This window comes from Pezoporus flaviventris, unplaced genomic scaffold, assembly GCF_033815535.1.
Source record: "Pezoporus flaviventris isolate CSIRO_AGI_PZ_B2104156 unplaced genomic scaffold, CSIRO_AGI_Pfla_v1 ptg000013l, whole genome shotgun sequence".
NCBI classification, from domain to species: Eukaryota; Metazoa; Chordata; class Aves; order Psittaciformes; family Psittacidae; genus Pezoporus; species Pezoporus flaviventris.
Genome location: NW_026892561.1, coordinates 19,659,314 through 19,684,325, shown reverse-complemented (window position 1 = coordinate 19,684,325; position 25,012 = coordinate 19,659,314). Strand labels below are relative to the sequence as shown.

At 48.5% G+C, this 25,012-nt stretch overlaps 1 protein-coding gene across 1 annotated transcript in view; it reads left to right on the top strand.

Moving 5' to 3' along the window:
- The window catches only part of PAPPA2 (pappalysin 2), an 86,648-nt gene that overhangs the window by 46,853 nt on the left and 14,783 nt on the right, over positions 1–25,012 (top strand). Inside the window, exons 14-20 of the mRNA XM_061452042.1 lie at positions 6,495–6,666; positions 9,040–9,217; positions 11,339–11,552; positions 17,895–18,063; positions 18,767–18,899; positions 20,024–20,133; positions 22,823–22,894. Of these exons, the coding sequence (XP_061308026.1) occupies positions 6,495–6,666; positions 9,040–9,217; positions 11,339–11,552; positions 17,895–18,063; positions 18,767–18,899; positions 20,024–20,133; positions 22,823–22,894 (1,048 nt within the window). The remainder of the gene's footprint in view (positions 1–6,494; positions 6,667–9,039; positions 9,218–11,338; positions 11,553–17,894; positions 18,064–18,766; positions 18,900–20,023; positions 20,134–22,822; positions 22,895–25,012) is intronic.

The following is a 25,012-nucleotide window of genomic DNA, read 5'->3' as shown; positions in this document are numbered from 1 at the left end:
AGCTGAACAGCTTAGAAGCAGGGTGCTTGGTGTCACCTCATGGAAAGGGCCACTGGTCCAATAAACTTGTTCCAAGCATGGCCAGCCCCTGATACACTGAGGGAAGGTGAATTACAACACAGAGAAGACGTGAGGTGCAAGGCATGTTTCTTTCCTAACCTTGGAACAGCTTCTCGTGAAACCCCAAAGCTTGATCTCGATTCCTTATTCTCTTACCACTATGGACATTACATGAATCTCAAAGTCTTCTCTCCTTCCTATGTTCAGTGAAGAAGGGAGCAAGTGCTGGAGACCCTGAGGTTTGCCTGCAGAGCCCTTGGTGTACTGCTGCAGCCAGCCTGCCCTGTTTTGCCCTGCCTTCCCTACTGTCATATACAGGCACAAGCATTTTTCACAGAAACTAGATTAAATATGTCCTTCTGAAGGCTCTCTTATCTCATGGTATAGGATGCAGGAAGGTGGCAAGTCCATCGTCTCCCCTACTGAGCTATTCTTACATTCAGTAACCCTCTCTGCTGAGAAGTTGCCTCTGATTTCGAGATGAAAGTTGTTGCTTTCACTCCATTCTTGTCAGAAATGTCTAAATGCTTCCTGCCAGCAGATGTCTTTTCTGTGTATATGTGTCTGTACAGAGAGATCAGATCCTCTCACCATCTCCTCTCTGTCACAACAAATATTTTTTCCTCCTTAGATCTTATAATGTAAAAGTCTTGCAGTCCAGCTATGGCTTCTGCTTGCAGCTCCCATTTGAAATCCCTTGACTCTTTCGATGTCTTTCTTGGTGGTAGATGTGGATCAGAAGTGAATTCCTCTGGGCATGATTTAAGGTGGCAGAAATGAGGTACAGTGTGTTGTTGTGGGAATTAGGTATGGATAAAAGTGTTCGTTGGGGTAGCTGAGTATGTACTCTTGAGGAATACTGGCAGGTAAATCCTACTTGTGTCATGGCCTTACAATGGGCAGATGGGTTACCTGTGTTCAGGAAGGAGTCACCAGCTCCTCTCAGGAGTGATGAAGGACCTGTCCATCCTGCTCAGGTTGGGAAGCTGACTAGACCAACCTTGACATGCCATTCAGCCTCACTTTCTGTGCTTCCGTAAGTCTATTTTGGTGTTACAAACAACAAAAAAAACATGGAAGGGAGCTGTCTGGAAATATATTAAGATTGATCTGCTCTTGCTTCTTTTTCTTCCTCCTCCATTATGACTGCAGAGGGGCCATTTGACATCCTACTGGTGCCTTATCCCTCTCTGTGAGGTAGATGACAGTGGATGACTCAAGGATGTTGGTTTTTTGCCAAGTTTCTTTGGGAGTCACGTACAGAAGCAAACATCTTTTCTTGAGATGGCAACCTCAGTGAAGATCATAATCAAGAAGTATCACCACCGTTGGGTCTGTACACGTAGCCTGCTCCCACAAGGATGGTTGCTATCAGATTTACTGGAAAAGTGAGACCTTTCCCCTCTGTGAGAAACATGCCTGAAGGGAGAAATTCCCAAGTATTTCCAAAACACCTTTTCTCATTTCCTAGCTATTCTCTTTTGCTAGACCACATTGGGGTAAACATCTTTTATCACACTGATGTTCAGTGCTACAGTCCAGACTCCACCAGAGTACATGCAGTGACTACTTTTAACTTCAGGAGATTTGGCTGAAGCCTTTACCTTTCCATCAACATCTCCTATAACACCCTCTCCCCAGAAATCTGTACCATGAGATGAACTTAGAATAATTTTTCCCTGTTAAAGTCAGAGCTTGATGATAAGGGCTGTTTTAGCAACAATCTTTGGGTTGAAAGCTTGTGTAGATAGTACAGCAATTTTTGGATGATTTATTAGACTTTAGGCAGCTGCACTGTATTTGGCTTGGCTTAGCTTGACTTGGGTAAATCCATCAGTATTTTCTGTGTTCCATGGAATAATTGCTGTAAAATGTGAAATTTCAGCTTTTCAGGATTTGGGTTTTGTCACAACAAAACAGTATCTCCCTACCAACGTTGCCACCACTGCCACTATTGCTGTCAGTTGCCTCCTGCTTTTATTCTAGAAAGATGAAGGATCCCAAAGGAAAAGTTTTGGCCTTGTTTATAGAATTGGTCCCATTTCAGAGCAAACCTCTTATCATTCCAAAGCAGAATTTCACAAATTTCACATCTGAAACTTTCTTTGATGTATGAGTTGCGGGAGTTGGTGAGCCCAGAAAATCATGCAGCCTGGTGCTGACGTGGAATAAGTTAGGGAAAAAACTTGGTATTTTGTAAAAATGATGTTGACAAATCATTAGTTTGAGCTTCAAAAGCTGCTGGGATAAAAATGGAAATATTTCTGGATGTTTCATGCAGAAAAAAAAAAACAACTTAAAAAAAACATTTGGCTTGTCCCACATCTTATATGGCCTGAATCAGAAATGGGCAAAAGTTAGAAGTTTGCAGCTGTGATAAAGGAATTTCATTTATCATCAAAAAGAGAAAGAGCTCCTTCATGCTGAGATCAGAACTGGGCTAACTGCACCATTTCCTCGTCCAGCCTTCATTAGGGTGATTCCAGCAGCTGGGAACAGTGATTTATTCCATCACTTTACCCAAACCCTGGTAAGACATGTGGATCATGATGGGGACTTACCACATGGCTTGATTTCCTTGTTCTTGTTCTGCACTGTACACCATCAGGCTCAAGGGTGTCCTGGCCCAGAGTGGTGAAGTGATAGTCATGATGATACCGATAATAAAGCAAGCCATCAAGGCAAAGTACGTACATAGAAGTGATATATATCTATATATATATTATTTTTTTAAGCTTATTGATATATTTGAGAAATACATTGGGAAAATAAGCTTTCAGTGTTTGAGCCCCTCTTCAGGTCTGGAACAATAGCACCAGACTTCAAAGCTACACACAGGATGGGAATAGCTTCTCAGAACTTGAGTTAATAAGTTGCAGATCATTTTCAAAATAAAACCTAGTGGGTATTTGTGGGATAGGGGTGTCATTAGTCACAAAGAACATGGCAACAAGTTAATCATCTTTTGGGCCAAAGAGAAAGCTAATTGTTTGTAAAATACATCTATGTACACATAAAGAATGCATGAATGAGTATATACATCTGGTGTATATTAAAGGAATTATTTTGGTATTATCACCTATGATTATCAATCCCTTATGTATAACTAATTTCAGATATAATAATACAGTAAGAAGTTTGCTGATCTCTTGATCTACTTTATACCAGCATTGTCAGTTATGTTTCCAACCTGGTGGAAAAACAAAATGTGTCCAGCAGTGCTGAAAACGATCTGTGCTTCATTACTTGTTATTTAATAACAATGTTGTCCCGACTGACAAGGCTGCCCTAGTCAATGTCCTGTCACTCCACCAGTGTCAGCAGAGCTTCCCCAACCAAGCACTTGGCCTAGCTGGATGTGTCCAGAAGTGTAACAACCCCACCTTGACCCGGTGCCACAATGAGTGCTCCGTAACTCAACACAGCATCATGAGCAAATGAAGTTAGGTGTCTTGGGGCCCCAGTGCGGGCATCCAGCTTCCCTGGAGCCTACAGCTGCTTAGTGAACCCACAGCTAATCTCCTAACCCTGTTACCCAACATGTGGTCTGTGGTTTGGTTAGATAACCTCCATGTTCCTGGATGCACCCATGGGTAAGGACTTCCTTGTGGTGATGTATTGATGTAGCACCAACCACCATAGTATGGACGCTGAGCACCAGCTGCATCTCCCTACATGCCCATGGCTGGTAAGGAAGGGGATAGGATGCAAGAGCAAGGCTGGAAAGAAGAGCAGCTCAACTGCTTTCACACATGCTTGTGCAGAGACACAAAGGAGGTTTGGGACAGTGGCTTTGTCATGGGGAGGTGGAGTTGGGGATGGGAGCATGTGTATGCCTGGGGCACAGACAGGGAGCAAAGAAACCGCCTGGAGAAGGTGACTGCAGGAGGGGAGGGGAGAGGGCTACAATTGGTACCAGATGCCCTCAGAAGCTAATGACCTGACAAACGCTGTGCTCATAAAACAAATTCTTTAAAAAGGAAGCAAATGGAAATATAAGCTAGTGAAAGAATTTGCAGCAGCTGCCCTGAAACCATTTCTCACTTCATAAACAGGTCTGCATTGAAAAAACAGTCCCTTTCTTCTTGTTCTCCTTTGCGGTCCCCTCCCGTGCCCACCGGCTCTTTCAAGATTGTGGCCTGCAGGTTTCCACCATGCCTTTGGCTGGGTGGACTTGTCCAGAGTCAACAGCACATTGCATTCCCTTAACCCTCAGTGCCGACACAGACGTTTGGGTTTTTTTGGTGTCATTTGTGGGATTTCTAGCTGTGCATCCTTTGCTGAAGAGGTTGAGCAAATGCAAGAGGCAAAGGCTGCCTGTCCCACCTCTGTGTGAAGTGCACAAAAACTGTCAGCATCCACGTGCAAAGAAGGGAGCAGAGGGGAGGTGTTTGGGTGCAGCTCCTTCCCTTCTCTCCCCAGTTATCAGCTGAAGGTGCAGCACCTCTCCCTCTGCTTCAGGAAGGCTGATGTCAGTTTTTGCACCTATACCACTTGGTGGAAGATAACATCAGATAATCAGAGTGTTTTTCCTGTGGGAGCTGTTGTGTCAATCCCATGTCTTGGCCTCATTCCACCCTGGGTAATTAATCTACTGGCTATATTTCACTGATGGAGACCATAGTTCTCTGTCCAGCCCTCTTCTTCACTATAGGTTAATTTGTGATGCTCAATCAGTACCTAATGAATGGTTGTTGGTGGGAAGCTGCTGCAGTGAGGAGGGGACTGTTTATTTTGAGGTGATGGTTGACACACTGCAAGCTTTCCTGGGACCTCATGCAACTTCAGGTGGTGCTCAGTGGAGGGTAATTCCTCCTTTTAGCTGCATCTCACTTCAGTGGCCATGGCTGCATCTGTAGAGATGGACAGGTGTGTGTTGATCTTAAAGAGTTTGGCATCAACATGCACAGGCTTGAAATGCCTTATGGGCCTGTAGGAAGAGCAGAGGTGCTGAGGACCAACCAACACCAAGGTGTCCTTGTCCCATGATGCTCAGAAACAAGGTATTGCTGTTCCCAGGGCTGCACTGTCCCCACAAATGAAATTCGGTGGTTTGTTTCTCTCCTATACAAGATTCCTGCCTTTAAAAGTTTATATAGATAAATACTGACAATATCCTGATGACATTTCTCAAAAGCAGTGTGGGAAGGGGTCAAGAGTGGAGTGAAGGAGACAGCTGCTGCAAGTGCAGCTTCTCCCTTCCACCACAGGCTGTGGTGTAGCTGTGTGGACATGAAGCTTGGGCAACTCTGCTGCCAGGTCTGAGGAGGGGCAGCACACAGTTTGAACATCTCATGGCTGGTTCCCTAAGATCTGCAGATGTTTCTTCTCCAGCTAAACCTTTCCTTGCAGTTGGAGAATCCTCTGTGGATTCTCTGATGTCCAATACAGGGTTTGACATACTCATCACCCTTCTATCAGCAAAGACTTTAAAAAGGCCTCTTCGTCCTTTCTTCCTGACTATCTGTTGATGCAGATCTTGTCTTTATTTTGCCCTAGGGCTGACTGAAATTGAGGTGCAGATTCAAACATTCAAAAGGAAGGGGAAACACCCAGTGTTACTGTCTAGGCTTTGTTGCCTTTGAAAAACACGGATCTCTCGCTGTTCACTGTGAGATACATGCATAAGCAGAGTATTATGGGAACACGTGTGTGAGTGGCTGCAATCGTGTGTGAGGTGTACTCCGTGTGGCACTGCAGAGTGCAGTTTCAGGAGGTCTCTTGCCACAGATTCTCTGGTATCTACTGTGATTTGAGCATGTTGAAGATGAGAAATGGTCATGTGGTAGATAACACCTTGCTTTTGAAGAAGCTGCAGACTGCTTGGGATGGTGCTACAGTAACAGCTGGGTATTAGCTTTAACCCCTGTGCCTTCAGGAGTGCTGCTTGATAGGACCATCTGATGTCAATTTTCCTACTTTGGCCATGAGAGAATTGTGGCCTTGCTGCATATGCCCATCTCCCTGCCCTCTCCCTGTCACCTCCCTTCTCTTGCTTTCTTGCCACACCTACACTGAGCACCACCAGTCCCTTTGGTGCCAGGCTGTATGCAGGCTCTGCAATGCAGAGTGCATACCCTAGTGCGGAAAAGCTGGAGTAACCCCACCAGACAGCATGGAATTTGGATGGAGCATTGTTTGGCTATGCCTTCTTTCATAAGCTTGGAATGACAAGATGGAATGTGGGAAGGTATGGACTAGGACTGGGCTGAGCTCCAGCCAATGCGAAGCTGTGAAAAAGTACCCTCCTGGCATCATCATTAGGAGACTTCAAGCCTGCAAGTAGCTGGGGCTGAGGGATACCTATGCATCTCTGCAGGCACCTGTGACCTGCTGAGCATCCCATGTAGGTGTCAGCTGGAGAGAGCCCATCCTAGCTAAAGAAGTCCTGGGACCCACTGGTTGATCCCTTCCCTCTTCTCTTTCCTCTATAGCTGTGTTCATGGTGCCTGTGCAGGATCCGGAACCTGCACGCGGCCGCTGCTTTCTCATGCTGCCACCCTCAACTGTACCTCCAATGGCCCGAGGCACATGGCATGCACCGTTGCCTGCGAAAAGGGATTCATCCTCCACTCCAGCAATGGGAAGAGCCTGGGATCCACACAGGTAAGCAGACCTCAGGGTGGAGGTGACCTCACAAGCTGTGCGAGGACCAAGTGCTAGTTAAGAGACATTTAACCATGCTGAGGTGGTTGGAGTGACCTCAGGACACCTTGTTACTCCAGCCCTGACCTCCTTGCTTCTTTTCCATCAAACGTCAGCCCAGTGGAGGTTCTAGTACTGGATCTCTGTGCTGGTGGCTGGTGGTCCTGCTTTGGCGACACCTCTCCTTCCCTCCTTGCAGTCATTCTAGCTCTCCCAGCCCAGTGCTGCCACACTCTGCCAGACCACTGCTCTGCCAGGCTAAATGCCGCTGCAGGTGGTGTCCCAAGCTAGGCTGTTGCACTCACACGGAGAGGTAGACATTTCTGTTCTCCACGTGGGCATTGCTGGGAGGGTTAACATCCCAGGGATGTCTTCTCTCTTAACGCTGAAGTTAGTGGCTCAGGGAAAAATGAAGTCATTGCAGAGCGACTATATTTAGAGGCAGCCGACAGCACAGACAGCTTATCTTCCTTTGTGTTACTTTGCAGTAGCACTGTCCACACCAGCAGGGCAGCCCAGAGGTCACTATGAAAGAGTTTGTCTTGCTTCCCATAGGGCTGGGGGATGCCTTGTAAAAGCCACAAGTCAGCATGGCTCTTGGGCGTTGACAGAGGAGACGTGGGACTGATGTGTCCTTGGGTGCCAGGCTGCCTTGGGTCTGGGCACAGACCTTGACAGAGTTGTGGGCACAGTGTGTCCTGTCCTTAGGCTGTTCCTGGAGGGGGAACAGGAGTCTGTGGGGCTGAGCTGGTCTCCACGCTAACTTGAGCAAGAGCATGAACTTGCACAGGGTGGAGACTGATGGGAGGCAAGTTAGGCCATGTCAGCAGGGTGGACCTTTCCCCACTGGAAAGAGGAGAGCTGCAAGTGCTCGTGGCACCTGTCAGGCAGGTTTCCCATGCTGCATCCATTGGTGTTTGCTGCAGGAGGGGTGGGTGTGGGAAAGGGCAATGAGGCAGCCAGGGATGCACCGTTCAGTTCCTCATCACCAGGGAGGTTATTAATTATGTGGCCGCATGGCTCTGTGGGCCAAGGCATGCCTAGGGAAAACAAAATGTTCCCATTCTCTGAAATGAAACCACAGAGAATAAATCTGCCTCGGGTGACAGTTTTCCTGCATTTGGCAGCAAGATGGGAAACTTCTGGACAGAGCTTCACCATGTGGCTGTCACAGCCGATGGCAGCTTGCAAGTGCCCTGCCCCGAGCCCTCCAGTGATGTTACTGGTTTGGCCGTGTGACCCTACTCGTGTTGAAGTGTTTTAGGAACGTGCACACAGCTCTCCTCTGAGCTATCCTGTCCACCTAGTTCAGATACACCATGATTCTGCTGCACGCCCAAGAGTATCAGCCTCAAATTTAGTGATGTCCTTCAGAGCCACCATAGCCAGGTTCAATCAAAACATGCTGGCTGTGAGGACAGGTCACATATTTGACTGTATGAGCTGCATGGTTGTACTCAGCCAGTGAAGAGATATCAGGAAGATGTCTCTTTTGTCTGCAGCCCCACATGAGGACTGCTGAGCTGGGGTTAGCAGTCTGGGAGTGGAAATCATAGAACAGTTGGGGTTGGAAGGGACCTTTACAAGATCATCTACTCTAAACCTGCCGTGGCTAGGGACTCCTTTCACTAAACCAGGCTGCTCATGGCACACCAACATCCACCACTCTGCTTTGATGAAGTCTGTAGCACAGGTTGATCATGTTTAGTGATTGGACCACAGGGTGTTAGGTTCTCACGCAGTCCCCCAGCTGTGTAAGAGGGGCCATGTAATTAGGATTCTTAAATGAGGTTATCTGAACCTCTGATTTCAGTAGGGTCTGTGGACTGAGGCATGAGAGAATCGGTGCATTTGGGAAAAACAATAAACAGGAGAGCTGCCCATCAACAGATGAAGTAAGACTTGATCTTCTAGGGGAGGAAATTGCAGCACACAGAGCTGGAAATAACTTGCAGCTCAGGAAGCTGTAGTGTATCTTGAAGGGATTTTTCTATTTTCTTTAGTGTGCTCCGGCACCATTCACACAGTGTGCATGCAGCTAGCATTTCTGAAGGTTAGCAGTTACAGACCAAGCACTAGAAGGTCTCTTGTGCAGGTGCCTTGCATGTTCCCTCAAGGGCCATTCATTGCTTTCACACCCCGAATGTCACCCTGTGAACAGGTAAGGGCTTTGTGACTCAGTGTCCAGAGTGGGGAGAAAGGGCACATTTTGGGAGGGAAAATGGGTGAAAGCTCTCCTTTTCCTTGAACCTGGGTCAGCCCTTTCTGCTGAGGTGGTAAACCAGTTAGATTAAAGCTCTCTCGGGGGTCTGATGGAGCTTGCTTTCTCCACAGCAGGAGGTGGTGCTGATGTGCAGCTCAGGACGGTGGGACAGATCTGTAACTTGTGACCCTGTTGACTGTGGTGTTCCTGACCAGTCCCATGTATACTACGCTGAGTTCTCCTGCCCTAAAGGGACCACTTATCTGCAGAGATGCTCCTTCTCCTGCATCCACCCAGCCAAGCTCCAAGGTATGGTCTGGAGTACTGAGAGATTTAGCCACCCTTTTTGGTGCCATCTTTCTGTGCCTGTCCCAAGTTGTTCAAACAGAGCATTAATACTTTGAATTTCCCAGTTATCCTGGCTTCTGCCAGCCAGCTAGCCTTCTGAGACACTTCTCGAAATGGTGAGCATCCAAACCCCCTGAGTGGAGACACCATAGCATGGATAATTCCCTCCGACTCCTATCCCCCAGCTGGCAGGCCTTATCCACCCTGGTGTAGGGATGTCTTCTTCAGGTATCTGGTGAGGTCCGTCAGCCTCCAGTATTATGGGGACAAGGGAGCCAAGAAGTGTGCAGGCAGCCAGCGCAGACAGACAGGGGACTTCAGAGAGCCAAAAATGGCTCAGTGCCTGGTGGCTGTGGGAAAGCCTGTGGTTCAGGAGGCGGGGGGCTGTATAAAGCCATAAAGCCTGATGCCCACAGCTGCAGAACACTCTGGGAGATGTTCACCACCCAGACACACAGCAGTCCCCCCCAGACATGCCATGGCCTGGCTTTCATACTGCCGACTCCATCGGTAGCCGCAGGAATGTTTTGAAGCCAAGTCGGAGAAAAAGAACTACTGTTCCTGTCTATACAAGGCTGAGCTGGATGGGATTTTGGGGGTAATTGCCTTGACAGCTTCAAGCATTGAGACTTTATGTGAATTTTCACTAGCGCCTTTGCTCTGAACAATCACATACAACAAATCATTTTAATGGGTGTCCTATTTTATGGAGACATTTATAGCTGAAGCGTATGAAAATAATTTACTTTTTTTTATTTTATTTTATTTTATTTAAGTTAAATCTAAGGAGAAAAAACTGCAGGGAATTAAGGTCTTCTTTCATGCCAGGGGGATGCCAGTAGATCCCCAGTGTGAACTGATCTAAGGGGTAGTACGCGAACAATGACCTGACAGCCCAAATTCGGCACAAAACGATGCCCATTGCCTTGCATGGGTCAGCTGAGGGCAGGGCTTTAATCTGATCTTTCACTTACAGCTGCCCCTTGCTGCTGCTGAAGTCAACAGGAGGTTTGCCATAGGCTCTCTTGGTGGGAAGGCGTCCCCTCGGTGGAGCACCCTGGGTGACTTCCAGCAGCTGACATAACGGCTGATGGTGCTTGGCCAAGGCTGCTGAGCCATCGGGTAAACTCTTAGAGGTCCAGCTGACTCGGCTGAGCTGTCGAGGCAGAGACGTGCTTGATGCTTGTTCTCCCCAAAGGCTCACATCCTTACGGGCAGGCTCTCAAGGCTAATAAATGCTAAGAATAGGCAAGGAAAGGATGACACAGCTGCACGGTGCTTGAAGGCGGAGGATGACCCTCAGCAGCACTGGCCCGCCAGGAACACAAGTGCTGAGTGGAGGTATGGTCTTGCCCCTGGCCCAAGAGCAGTTGTAGGCAGAGCAGTGAGCCCCAAAAAAAGGTGTTTGACAGAAGCATGGAGCAGTCTGGCTGCACTGGGAACCTGCTGACCTAAACCTCTCAGAGGACTCCCATTTACTTCAGTCCAGCTTTTTTCTTGCTCAGTAGTTCCCAGCGAACCATGCATTATCCACGCCATGCGGGTGATGCAGTCCTGGACACTTACTATACGCACTCAGAGCTGTACAGTTTCAGCCACCCACTTGCTCGGTCTACCAGATGCTCTTGTTTTGAGGGACAGCAGAGAGCTGGACTGTAATAATGAATCCAAACCTTTACCAATGGATGGTTTGAATTTCCAGTCACACCAGTTAAGGCTCCCACACCTGTCTTCCTGGTGCTTCCTGTCTTTCACTGCATGTGCAGCACAGGGTATGACAGCTTGTAAGGGTAGGTAAGGGCAAGCTGCAGAAAGCACCTGGGGAGAATGAAGGTGGGCTGAACAGAATATGACAGATAGGTGTCATACACAAAAGCCCCAGCACAGTGAAGGCTGTCCTGAGGCATCACCAGAGAGGGGAATTTTAAGGGAAAGTTTTGGGTCTTCATATCTGTTGCCTGCCTTGGCATCAGTATCCACTCTAACAAGAGGACTTTTGCTGGTTGGTCTGAGCTTCCCTCAGTAGGACTCCATCCCTGGGTGAGCTGTAACCCCAGCATGCTGCTTCTCTTTTGGAGTCAGGAACAAACCAGTGGCTGACCTGCCTGGAGGATGGTCTCTGGTCACTCCCTGAAGCCTACTGCAAGCTAGAGTGTGATGTACCTCCCGTGGTGGCCAACGCCAAGCTCCTGGTCCCACGGTGCTTGCAGGGGAACCATGACGTGGGCTCAGTCTGTCGCTACAAGTGCAAGCCTGGATACCATGTGGCTGAGAATGCAGCAGGAAAGCCTAAGAAGTAAGTCTGTGACGGGTCTGTTATCACTGTTTCCTTCCTCCTCACAGTGTGAACAAGGAGCGGTTATAGTGTGCTGGCAGTCTTGAGGAGTTGGTGTGATAGGTACATGGAAGAGCAGCTTGCTCCAGTCATGCTGACTTCATGAAATACAAGAGATATTCACCCTGGTTTAGGCGAAAGCAGGTGGAAGCAAGATGTAAACTGCTGTTGCACATGTGTACTCTAAGTGCCTTAACCTAAAGCATGCGAATTTTCCCATGCACCTTGGTGAAAATCAAGCATGTACAGAATTGTTTTCAGACTCTCAGGTAACTGGATGTAATGGATGCTGGAAGATTCCTGGAGCTGATGTCTTTCCTAAAAGCGATAAAGCATAGATCAAGGCACTGGTTGTAAGAATGAATAACTGTCTTTTGTCAGGGTTAGCGTTTTACCCCCTGCACATCTTGGCTAAATTTAATCTCAAGCATTGGCATTTCAATTGGAGAAGATTTTCCCCAATGCTTCAGGGAAGAATTCGTGGTAATTCACTAGCCCTGCACTCAGCCAATATCGTGGTGCTGGGGGTAAAGTAGCATTTTGTCTTGCTATGTCTCCTGCTGAAGTCCCCATTGGGTATGGTCACTAAAGATTTCCTGGCATTGACCATGTCCTCCCCAGAGTCTTGATGGTAGCCCAGATCAGGTAATTATGTGCTAATTGTTTAATGCCCCCTTCCAGTTTTAATTGAATGCAGACTTCATCTCTACTTTGCTCTGGGGTAGGGTTGTTGTACTCTGGGAAGCAGTTGCCAAATTTCTTGCCTTGTAATGAAGGAAGTGGTTTCTGTAAACAGCTCTTCACAGTGTTAGGAACATTTCTTGGGCCAAGGGGAGCTGAGCAAATTATGGTTACAGCTACAATCACATGGAGTGCTTTGCAAACTGCAAAGCAGCTTGTGTGCCTGTGGCATTTCAGGCACTGGGTGTGCGATCAGATCAGTGCAGCTTGCAATGTTAGGCCATCTCAGTCATGCCGCAGCAACTGCTGGTAAAAAGGATGCCCTCTGGGAGTTCCCAGGGCTCCTCTGATGTGTGTGCAACTTCCCTATCCATGGGTCTGAACAGCCTGTGAGACAAGTCCAGGAAAACCATGTGACGTGGTTTACATTTTCATAGCAATGCATGTTGACATAGCATTTTCAAATTTGCTAGTATCGTTGCTAATGATTTGTCTAACATCTTGGCAGAGTAATGATCCTGTTATGGTAAGCAAAAAATGCATTAATAGAAAATGCATTGCGTTATCGTGCAGGTTAACTGCTATGTGAGTGGCCTGATTCAAAGCAAAATCCTCTAGTTGAAAGTGTAAATGTTGGTGTACAGCCTTATCCAGAGCTCTGCATATATACTCAGCATGAGTACAACCCCCTTGGCACGTGTAGGGAGTAGTAGCTACTAGCCAGTAAGCAGGCCAGTCAATTGCTGGATTGCTGGAAATCCTTCTGAATTTTCAGGCCTGGCAGGCAGAGGATGGGACCTGCTTGAGTAAGCAGTTGCTTTTTTTGTTCAGGCCAGTTTTGGAGAAAGCAAGCTGTTGAAGGTAATGGAGAGCTCTGGAAAGAGCACTGGTGAGGTGCACATTCTGAATATGCTGGTGTGTAAGCGGGGTCTCTGCTGGTGATTTGGACATCAGGTTTGGGGGTCTTCTGAAGTCTTTCTGGGTTCTTCCTGGGTTCAGCAAACTGAGTTCTTGATCTATCGTCTCCCCGCTGTCCATCAACCCAGCAAGCACCAGCCTTACTAAAGGATTTAGTGCTGTACAGGTGTTGATAGGCATAAGAAAGCAAGACTCTATATGTACTATATATTGCACAAATGATCCATGGATACTGGACAGTGGATACTGTCAGGCATAATCCATGGCTAACACTGAAGACTGCATGCCAGCTAACTAGCTTAACCTTGGAAATAAATTCAGGCTCCCTTTGAATTATTCTAGCTCTAGTGATTTTTAGAGGGGAATGACGGAGGGAGTGTATTCTAAGAATCTTGGTCATTGCCTTTGAGGGCTGCTTGTAGGCACCTTCCTCAGGGTTGGCTCTGGATCTTCTATAGACAGGGACAGTTAAGCTGTAGTATGAGCAAGCAGGAATTAAATTCAGTCAGGGCTCAGCATCACCACTTGACTAGCTGCCTTTTTGATCAGCCTTCTGCAGTCTTTCTCTCTAATGCACCTCATAAAACACCATGGCTATTACAGCTGGACTGAGGGCCCAAGTCCTGGACCTTTTGCTCCTCAGTGGTAGAGCTACAGTGCCCACCTTCTGCAGGCCTGACCCACGGCTGGAATCCAGCTGTCTCTGTCCAAGCTGAGATGCTTTTGGACAGAGATGTTTGTGTGATTCCCTCACTTCTATTTTGTTAGTTGAATTTTACTGCAGGGGCAGTAAGGATGCTTTAGGAGGCTCCTGCAATCTTAGTTGAAATTTATTTCCCATAGCATAAATTCAAGAGAAAGGAGATGAAGAAATCCATTGTCTCAGAGAAGATGCTTTTATCTATTAACCTGGGTAAGGGAAGGCCCTTCAGAAATCACTGCTTGTCAACAAGAGATTCTTGAGGAAATGTTGATTGTGTAATCAAGATCCTGTCAGAGATCTGTTGTTGTTCTGCTGGCAGGATCATCTGACTGACAACGCTGACATGAAGGTTAAAACTTCTTTGACTCTTCCTAAAGGAAGTCTGATTGCAGCCTGGTTTCCAGCTGCCAAGCTATTTCATATCTAACCCTGAAACAATGGCAAAAAGGGGAACTTAACATATGCATTTGTGCTCTGTTTCTGGGCAGCATCTGTCCAGTGGCAGCACCAGCCAACCCACCTGGATCATACAGTGAAATGAACTGTCAAGGAACAATGTTTGACATTGTCCGAATCTGCAGCATTGGAAAGAGCTGGCCTGAAAGTCAGGGGTCAGATACTTTGTGCAAATTAAGCATCACCCTCTCAGTGATCCTTGCTATTGCTTCCGCCATGAAGGACCATCTGAAGCAGCTCACTAACACTAACAGAAATATCAAGGGCATCCTTTAGAGGGGCACTCTAATGCTGAGAGGATGCTTTCAGTTAGGGGACCAAAAAGGTCAGACCCTGAAGAGTGGTTGTTTCGCTTGCCCAATGTAGAATGATTCCCTGGAGAGATCTGGAGATCTCAAAGCTACCTTTGTGAGGGGTTGAGCCCCTTCTGCTACCAAAGAATGAAGCAAAAAGAACTGGCATCCAGGTCTTTTCAGGCAACTTTGAAAGTCTCAGCCTGCATTTTGACCAGAGATCAAGGCAGCACAGGCCCCTGATGAACTTCCATGGAGGTATCAGCCCCTCTGACTCCTCTCCCCATTTGAAGACTACAGAGACCATGAAAGAGTGAGAGGAGGCAGGAGCACATGGAGGAGAAAATGGACTAGGAGGAGTTAGCAACCAGAGGCTGGAAATCCCTGAGAAAGATGACTCGGCAAAGCAGGACAGCCTAACCCAGGGCCATTGGAGTTCAGCAGGGCACCAGGCCACTATGCATTTGTGGTGGGTGCAAAGGTGTGGGGTGCTCACTGCTCCTGCCCACATCTGGCCCCTTTCAGATAAAAGGTAAACACCAGCACAGCTGAGAGAGCCAAACTGCCAGGTAAAGAAAACACAGGCTGTCAAGTGGACTCCTGTGACTCCTGTGTCATTTCCACCTGGAACTTCTCTGTTAAAGATTTGTTGCCCAGGCCGTTTGGTGCATAGCAGCAGAGGTCCTACAAGCTTTCTTTTCTTTCGTATTGCTTTCTTTCAGTTTACTGCCAGATCTCCCTCCTTCCCCCTCCCATTCATTTTGAAGCTGTGAGGCTCCTGCTGTGGGAGATGAGGCTTTAGGCTCATTTATCACCATTCGTGTACAGAGGACCTGGTCCCTGCATAGTGGCTGACCCATTACGTGGCTGGATGCCAGCCAGGCTTCCTTGTTAATCCTTGAGAAATGCAGCTAACCCAGATCAGAAGTTGGGGGGGTCTGGAAATTGCAAGCGGCTATGAGGTTGTGTTTATATATATATATGTTTTTAAAATGGCTTTCCCTTCCCTTCTTCATGCCTTAATATGATCTGCTCAATTCGTGCATGCGGCAGTGGTCCGCACGCCACCTTCTACATTGGGGTCATCCCAGGTTAGCCCTGTTTGAAGCTCCCCAACATGGATGCTGGCAGTGGGATGAGCCTCCAAAGCAAGACGGTTTCTTCCCCCACGTGTAAGGGGGTGCAGGTCTGAGGAGAGGTGGGAGAGGCCATGCATGCACTGGCCCCTGCTGGGGTCACTCCAGCACCACATCAAGACAAGGAGCCCTAGTGAAGATGATGGAGCTGTAAACCACAGAGTGCACCTGTGCAAACTGCAATTCCCACAGCGTGTCCTCCTTGTGCTCAGCTTCTCCACCCAGGTTTTCATGTGGCTTCTGGGCAAAGGGCCTCTGATATGATTTGGAGGAGCAACAGGGAGGTGTAGTGGCTGCATCAGTTATAGTGTGGTGGCCAGTTGGGCAGTGGGAAGTAGCGTGTAGCTGGGGTGCTCCTGGTTTGTAAAGGAGTTTACACAGTGCTTGAGGTATCGCTGTTGTAGTGAGGCTTTGCACTGCCAGTTTGCTGCTACTGGCATCAGCTTAAGCCCCATTGATTTACCCCTTGCAAATTGTACAGCAGGATCACACCCTGAATGCCAGGTAATTCAAGAAGGGGAAAATGCTGCTGGAGTACCTGGACATGCAACACAGATCTACCCCTTGGCATGTGCCTTCACTTGCCTTTAAAGGTGGGCAAAGCAAAGCATTCAGACATGGGAGGATGCAAAGTGTGATGGGGACATCTTCAAAAGGCGGTGACCATTATCCCAATGGAAAGGGCAAGCAATCATGAAAGTTAAAATAGGGATGGGCTAAAACCGCGGACACCCACAATGGCATGCAGGGCTCCTCCTCTCCACCGTTCAGAAACAGTACATAGCTGCAGCACCCTTCAGTCGACTCAAGGCTACTGGTCTAGAGGGGAGTGCAGCACCACTTGCTGGTCAGGTGCTTGTACCGTGGGCACACACGGCGTGGTCTGGTGGGAAGATTTGTGCAGAGCTGTGTGCCGGGGGACCTGTCACATCCCCTTCCTTGTCTGCCTCCACATCACCTGCTGGAGCCTAAATTCACAACAGGAACCTGCTGTCCACCACATATAGTCTTCAGGAAAAACAGATCCCTGGTTTCTGAAGGGAGAAGGGGAACTTCCGTGAGCTGCAAATTCTTAAAAAGAAGAGAATGTTTCAAAAACCTCTCGAATTTCCCTTTTAGGGGTTCCCAGCAGACGTATGATAGGGATGGCCAATGGTTCCTGCTCCAGGTCTGGTGGTGGTGTGAGGATGTGGTCCCCTCACCCCTCTGGCCTGCGTGACCAACACTGTATACTGGGGGGCAGTTGGCTGGCCCTATGCAATATTTTGTCTTCTCAGAACAATGGACAATTTAGTGTCTCCTACAGGGGTTTCTCTAACCCAGTTAAACCCCCTCCACATACCTATGGCATGCTATAAAATTCATAACTCAGAGCCTGGAGCCCTGCCTTCTGGCAGTGGTGGTGGGAGAGGGCAGGGGCAAGCAGCTGGAGCAGGCTGTGTAGCAAAGAAGGATGGGGTTAGGGGAAAAAGTGTCATTAAAGACAGAGCAATTAACACTGGCTCAGGTAAAACCCGTCAGCACCATCAAAACCTGTGTGTCAAAGTCTGGGGTTGCGGTCCTCTTCTGGGAGAGCAATCCCATCCAGCCTGATGCCTCATGGGGTTTTGATGCCTCGATATAAAAGATGTGGTGTCTGTTGCTGCCAAGGACAGGAGACTGAAAACCTGCTGGGCTCTGCTCCTGCTCTTTTTCTTCCTTTCTTTTTCATGATTTTCTTGGCAAGTAGCCTGCACCTGGGCTGTTTTAGCAGCAGAGAATAGTATTGGTCTGCAGGGATATGACAGACCTTCGTCAAGAGCAGGATTGACAGAACTGGATGGATTACAAAGAGGAGCCTCTGGATTAGCTGGGTGAATGCCAGCAGGATTGACTGTTGGAGGCTTGCTCCATCCATGCATAGCAAAGTATGTAGCTACTGGGGGTGAGACAAAGCAGCCCAGGACCCACAGAGGCTGTGGGGCAGATAGATGGTTTAGAAGCACCACAAGAGATGAGGAGCAGTGGGAAAGTGAGCGAGGAAAAAGCATCTGGTGCTCCTAAATCATTGCAGTCTCCCCCGGAAGGAGAAAATGTCCTGGCTGAGTGTGGGTTTATCCCTTCTGTGTTTTCCCAGGAAGTTCCTGAAGGTCCAGTGCCTGGAGAGCGGGCAGTGGGAAGAGGGGCGTTGCATCCCTGTGGTGTGTGAGCCACCCCCTCCTGTCTTCGAGGGCATGTACAACTGCACCCAGGGCTTTGAGCTGGACAGCCAGTGCGTCCTCAACTGTGAGCCACAGGAGCAACAGGTGAGTGACCTGGGGGGCAGGCAGAGATCGGCCAAGTGCTGTGCTGCAGAACACCTGAAAAGAGCAGGGTTCCCTATGCCCCGCTGTGCAGAGGGGCCCCACGGCAGCTTGGCCATCCCTTGTACCTTCAAACAGCAAGTTGCCCTGCAAACCCAAAGCTTTTCTTGATGGATACCAGCCACGGCACAGGGCGCACCACCACCTGAGGATGATCTCCTGCTCTTCCAAAAAACAGTGGTCTTAAGCAAGCCTGCTTCTCTTGAGTGAAAAGGGCTGGGAAGCAAAAGTAGAGGATTTCCAATGGGTCTGGGGAGCTGCTGCGAATGCATTGACCTGGGATGATGGGCGACCTTGCTGCAGCAGGCTTGCTAACCAAGGGGCTTACCTGGGCATGGAGGCTGCTGCCTGCCTGGCTCTGCCACCCATATTTCTCATCCAGCCTGCTGGAATGGTCTTGTCAGAAGTGCAGTTGATTCCCTCTGGTGGGATCCAGCAGCAGCTGGAAAACAATTTGCTTTCTCGTCAGTAATGCAAAGCACACTTAGGCTGGACCAGATTGCTGCAATCCAGCTGCCCTGGAGAACTTCCCTCTGGACTTTGCTGGTGCTTGCATTTTATTCCCCTCAGAGCTGGGCAGTGGCCAGTCAGGGTGAGCCCTGCTGCTGCTGGTAGTAAAGCTGGCTGCTCTCCCTCTGTTTTGCAGGTTCCCATCGTCTGCACCAAGGAGGGCTTATGGACAGAGGAGTTCAAACTGTGCGAGAGCTTACGTGGCACCTGCCCACCACCCCCAGAGCTGAATTTTGTGGAATACAAGTGCGAGCAGGGGCATGGCATAGGTGAGGACTGACAAAAGCTAAACCAAAACCCAAACTTCATGTTGACTCAGCCCTCCCATAGAGCTGATGGTCATGATGACTCTTCTTCTTGTACCAATCCCCACTAGATCCATTAAAAATATCCTGTTTTCTTTTTCATTCTCTTTCTAAACATAGAGCCAGGGTTGGCTTTAGTCTTGTGCATGAGCTGGTTGTAATCATGGGCAAGACTCAAAGCTAAAGCTGGCTCCAGTATAAGCATCTCTCCTTTTCAGAAGGAGCAGGGACTTGTCTCTAGGGTAAACCCAGCCCTTTGCAGTAACTTTTGTAATCTCTAGCCTTTCATCCCCCTCGAGGTCTCTCTGCTTGCTACTGCTGCTGACATTTGCAGGGTTAATGTGGCAGGTCCAGATAAAAGTCGCACCAGTTGTGTGTAGCAGGGCACTTTTGCCAGATGAGGGACCACATCATCCATTTCTTTCTCCAGGACTTGGTCTCTTTGTGCTTTCAGGAGAAGCTGCAGTGCTCAGTCTGGCATCCCGCTGGACGGGATGCTTCAGCAGAGCCAGTATCATCCTGAAGCAAACACACCACTTCACCGGGTCTGATCAAAACAGGCTGAGGAGAGTCCCAGGGCAGGGCCTACTAAGGTTCAGCTTTGGGCAGACCTGATGTGAGGCTGGGCTTAGGGCTGGGATCCACCTAGTTTTCCAATGTGTTTTTTGCAGCTTGTTTTATCTTCCTGGGTCATAGGAAGGCAGTGGGAATCCAGAGCGGCAAAAAGCTTTGAAAGAGGCTTCTTAATATTTCAATAAACATTCCATAGCACCCAGGACAGACTTATTTTCATGCTGGATCCCATGTCCTGCCATCAGGGCCTGAATCTGTCTGTTAGGGTACCTTCAATTTTCCCCTCAAGGGAGAAGGGAACTGGCCACAACTCCTGTATATTCTTGAATAATTCAGGATTTGGAGAAGGAATTGTCACCCCAGGTTGGGAGGAGAAGGTTCTCCTCTATGTCCATCTCTACCCTGTAGTGGAGTAGTAGATGTGGTAAGGAGCCTACATATATGGGTTTAGTGTCTCCCAGAAAAACATCATTGCCTTGTTCCTGAAGTCCTCAAGGCTTTCTGTCCTCCTGCAGGTGCTGTGTGCATGCCCTCCTGTATCATACCTCCCAGCGACCCTGTCATACTGCCCGACAACGTAACTGCAGAGACGATGGATCACCGTCTGCAGCCCACCAGAGTCCAGGTAAGCAGGAAGGTGGAGGCAGCATAGAGGGGAGCACCTCTCCTCTCCTCTCTGATGGTTTTTATCTGAAATTTCTACCTTGTGTGAAGAAGGGTAAGGTTTGGAAAGACAAGCAGCAAAAGTGACCTCTGAGTTTGCGGGGTCCAAGGAGCTGCCCAGGCTGCATGCTCTGGAGGTGTCTGCTGCTCCCCATAACCAGGTTCTAGTGCCAGGGTCCTCCTCCCTCTCACCATTTCTTTCTCCTCTTCCCTCCCCTGCAGATGCTACTGCACAGCCTCCTGCTGTCCCATACCAAAGTTCAGTTCAGTAAGTTATCAGCTCCCAAGCCAGCTTTCAAGGAGTTGCAGGATACCACAATGAATGAAGTTAAATGCAGGAATCCCACTGATTTTTCAGGGCATGCTGCATGCCTAAACATGCTAAGCTGCTGTGTGCGGGGATAGGAAAGGCTGCCCCTGCATGGTGTGAGCCTGGGTCCCCAGTTACCTGGTAGTAAAGATGGAACCCCAGGTAGGCATCTTCCTGCCAGGGAGGAGGCAGGGCACTGTCAGCTGAAAGGTGTCTCTGGCTGCCAGGACCCGCTGGCCGGCCTGTTGCCTCTGCTGCTGGAGCTGGGGAGCCTTTCCCTTCCCATCTCTTAGTCATTTTGTAGGCAAACCAGCTCAAATAACTCAAATAGTTTGGATCTTCCCTGCACAAATTTCCCAAAAAGCAGCTCTGCTGGGGTAATATTTCTTAAAATAAAATGAGATGCATAAGGAAGGAGGTGGAACAAAGAAAAGCAAACAATCTTCCCAGGAGCCAGCGCTCCCATCCAAACGCTTTCCCCTCCTCCTGGGAACCCACAGGAGGCCCAGCATCGTGCCTGTGGATACTACTGTACATTGCTTTGAATCAGATCCACGACAAATCGCTGCCGGGGGGTGAGGATGCCTGGGGTGTGTGGGACGGTTAAGCACGAGCCTTGGAAGGAGTCCTCGCCTTTGAGGGATCAGATGGCTTGGCCTGTCAAGACAGTGGCGTTCGGCTTCCCTTTTGCCACGGCTGTGGGCTTTCGTGCGAGGGAGGCATTTTGTAGAGAGGAGGAGGGAGAAGAGGTGTTATTTTAAGAAGCATTGCTCCCCCGTGCCAGGAGCCCTCTCTCTGCACCGTCTTGTTTTCCTCTCTGCCCTGGCTCCTGCCTCTGCTCCCCTCTTAGCTCCTCCAGGCCTCCAAGAACTTGCTATTCCAGGGAGCTGCCAAGCTTCCAAGGTGATGGAGAGGATGGGGTGAACCACACAGGGAGCTGCAGAGGCCACTCGTGGAGGGCATGGTCCTGTTCTCTTTTCAGCTCTGATTTGCTGAATCCTGCAGCTGAGCAGGTTTTGCCCTCTGCCCTTTCTTCCCAGCCTGGAATATGAGTATACTAGTATAAGTATGCTAAAATGCCATTCAAGTTGCACAACAACCACCTATGAAACACCCCAGTAGGGTTAGGTCGCAAACATCCTTTGGACTGATCAGGAATTGGCTAGCTCATTCAGCAACCCCAACCTTTGCCACATCTGACAGTGGCTTCCTGCAGGTCTGCCTTCCCTACGCTGGCTGCGGGTTGCCAGGACCTCATCCTGCACTAGCTCCATCACTGTCTCAATTGCATATGCAGCAGAAGGACCTGCAGCAGGTCTCTACATCTATCTCTCACATTTGGGGATAGGGCAAGCAAAGCTGCCCTATCCCCAAATGTTATTCCAGCCAGGGATGCTGGAGCTGTTCTGTCTGCTGCTACACATTTCAAATGGGAGGCTAGGAGAAAACACATGTGCCCCTCTGTGCAACTCCTGTGCTGTGAAGGGCATCCTAGGACACTTTCACAGGCTAGCCGTTGTTTTATGGAGCCTCAGATTTCAAAGTCTGCCTGAGCTTTAACAAGGAGGAAATTGCATGTGCGGTGGGGCTTTTCTTCCCCCTGTATAATGAGTGCTCCCCACAAACCCCTGCTCAATGAGCAGAATGGTGAATTCCAGCGCAATAAAACCGAGCCCTTCACATCTTGCTTTTGTGTCCATTTGGCTGCAGCAACTGAGTTCATGTCTCGTAAATACCAGCAATAACAGCCCTGAGAGTGAATGTGAGTCTGGTGTATCTGCTTCAGGCCAGGTCCAGGGAGGTGAGTCCTCCTGGGACCTGGTCTCAGAGCCTGAGCAGGGATCAGTGAGCAAATTGATACAGACACTGAGTGATGACTAGCTGAACCTGCATCCTGTGTGATTGAGAAGCTGGTGAATCCAGCATCATGCAAAGGGGTGATGGCAGACATCAACCTGCCATGACCTTGAGTGGCTTCCTGCAAGCAGCAGCTTCTGGCCAAGTCAGATACTATGAGCTATCCAAGCTCACTTCTCTGGTGGTCCCCACCACCTCTCTTTGTTCTCTCACAGTTGTGCATCTATATGCATCTACATATACATGCATGTCTGTCTAATGTCTGCCTTAACAATGTATCCTGGTTTGTGGGTGAACCAAACAGGTTGCAAAGGGTTTCCTTGCAGGGCAGAGGTGAATGAAGAGGGTCCTGGAGGTGCCCCTGCTTTTCTGCACCGCAATGAGCAATGCAGTGTTGTGAGAAACCCTCTGCCTCTAGAAAGCACTGGTGGCTGTTGATCTTCCTCTGCCACCTCCCCTAACCACTCTTTTTTTCCCTCCTCAGCATATTGTGTGCACGGGTAGGCTGCGGTGGTATCCAGACCCCTCTGTCATTCACTGCATCCAGTCATGCGAGGTAAGTCCCCCCTGCCCACAATATGAGCTGCCTGCTCCTTGCAGTAGAATTTGTGGCAATATGAAGACTTGCTCCAGCAAAAACCTGGGTGGCTTTGACTTCATATTTACTCCATATGAGCTGGGCCAGGGCTTGTTGGCTGACCAGAAAGGCCAGAGAAGCATCTCTGGTCTCCTGCAGCCAGGGTGACACTGGGGAATGAAAGCTGCAGAATAATCTATTTCCTTCTTAGCCTGTAGCTTTCTGGCCAGGCTAGGAAGAATGTTCTAGCAAAAGGATTTCACTGGCAAGGGGTATCCCCAAAAAGCCTGTGCTGACTCCAAGCCTGAATATTTCCTTAACCAGAACCGCAGTTCTAGAGTAACATGGATCCAGAAAAGCCCTGTGTGACTCACGCGTCCAACCAAAACAACTAGGATTTCCAGCCTTGTACATGCAAAACAAACTGCTCCTGAAGAATCTGCAGACAAAGAATTCCTTGCAGAAATTGGTTAGCCACTCATTTCGCTTTGAATAATGACCAGGCAGGAGAAAGTCATAGGCAGCCTGGAGTCAGTTCACAAAGGAAATTAAAAATAGGCAGTCTTTGTCAAGCACTACTTGTGAAAAGAGAGGGTATTTTGGAATGCTCTCTGCTAAAAATTTAGGATTTTTACCAAAAAAAAAATGTAAATGAAGTTTGTGCACTAAAAATAACTTTGGGTTTTGCTGATAATTTTTTTAAATGGGCTCTTTTTAATGCAAATGATTACTTTTGTTCACTGATTCTGCCTAGCTCAGCTCTTTGTCAGCTGAAGAGTTGTGGAAAATGTGATGCTGCAGGGGGCACGTCCCCAGGAAGGAAATGTTATGATCAGCAGAAGCTGCAGCAGTTAGTTCCCGAAGTCAATGGCTGTGTTGTGTGTGTCTACTACAAAGCATGGGCTGCAAGTGTAGGGGAATGAGATACTGTGTGCTAGTGAGGTGTTTGATAGTAGCGAGCTTAGCAATGAATCCTGTGGCATTTTGGGAGTTCCAGGTCTTTTTAAATCCCATCTTTTAGCTCAGCTCTGGGGCAACATGTTTGAAGTAGAATGGGCTGACATGAAAAAAGGAGTCCAAACAGTTGTGGTGATCCTCTCTGTGCTCTCCTACTAGCAAGGGAGTAAGTGCTCTTTGTGCTCTTTGAGTCCTTCCAAAATAAAAACAGATGGGGTGTGAGGTGCTTCATCTTCCCTTCCTGTGCAGCTCAGGTGACAGAAAGTGGGCACAGACATGAGGATGCTCCCTTAGGCTCAGGTACACCAGACCAAACCTATCCTTTCCTCCTCGTGTACCTCACCTTGGATCTGTGTCTTCAGCAAGAGATCCCACAGTGGATGGTGGAAACTGCCAGCTTATTTGTGTATGTGTGTGTGTGTGTGCGTGCGTGTGTGTGTGTGTGTGTGTGAGAGAGAGAGAGAGAGAGAGAGATAGGCACCAACTACCTGAAGTCCCAGCATCTTGTAGGAACAGTCACTATTTCTTCATTGGCCACCATGCTCATGGCCAACATGACCTCTTTCTGCTCCTGGATGCTTGTCATCCCCTTTTGGAAAGCAAACCTAGACAGCATCCTTAGCATAAAAGAGGTTAAGGAAGCAAAAATCATGCAGTATCCTACCAAAAGGTGGAGAGTCCATGCTCTTCATCAAGTCTTGAAGACTTTTTAATGTGTTTTCTGCTTTCAGTTAATCTTTCATCAGCAATGACTAAGCAGTACATACTCTTCCAGCTGAGGTCTCAACAAAGGCCTGCACAGTTTCCTTGTACTGGGGATGCCTCTTTTGATAGGACACAGGATTATATCTGTTATTTCTGCAGTTGCATCAGTCTGGCAGCTCAGAGATATCCTGAGGTCAGCAAGTACACCCAGATCAGATCTTTCTCTACCTCCTTTGTTTCCAACTGATGAGCTGCAAGCTAACAGCAGATGTTTTACCCTAAGTACAAGAGCTTGCCCTTCAATTTTATAGAAGTGAATGTCATCCTGTTTCTCTGTCTAGTCCTTCAGGTCATCTAACTATCTGACAGATATCCCGATCTTCTCTGTGGAACAATGCCTTCTTCTTCATTAGCAGTTTCATCAGTGCAGGCCTA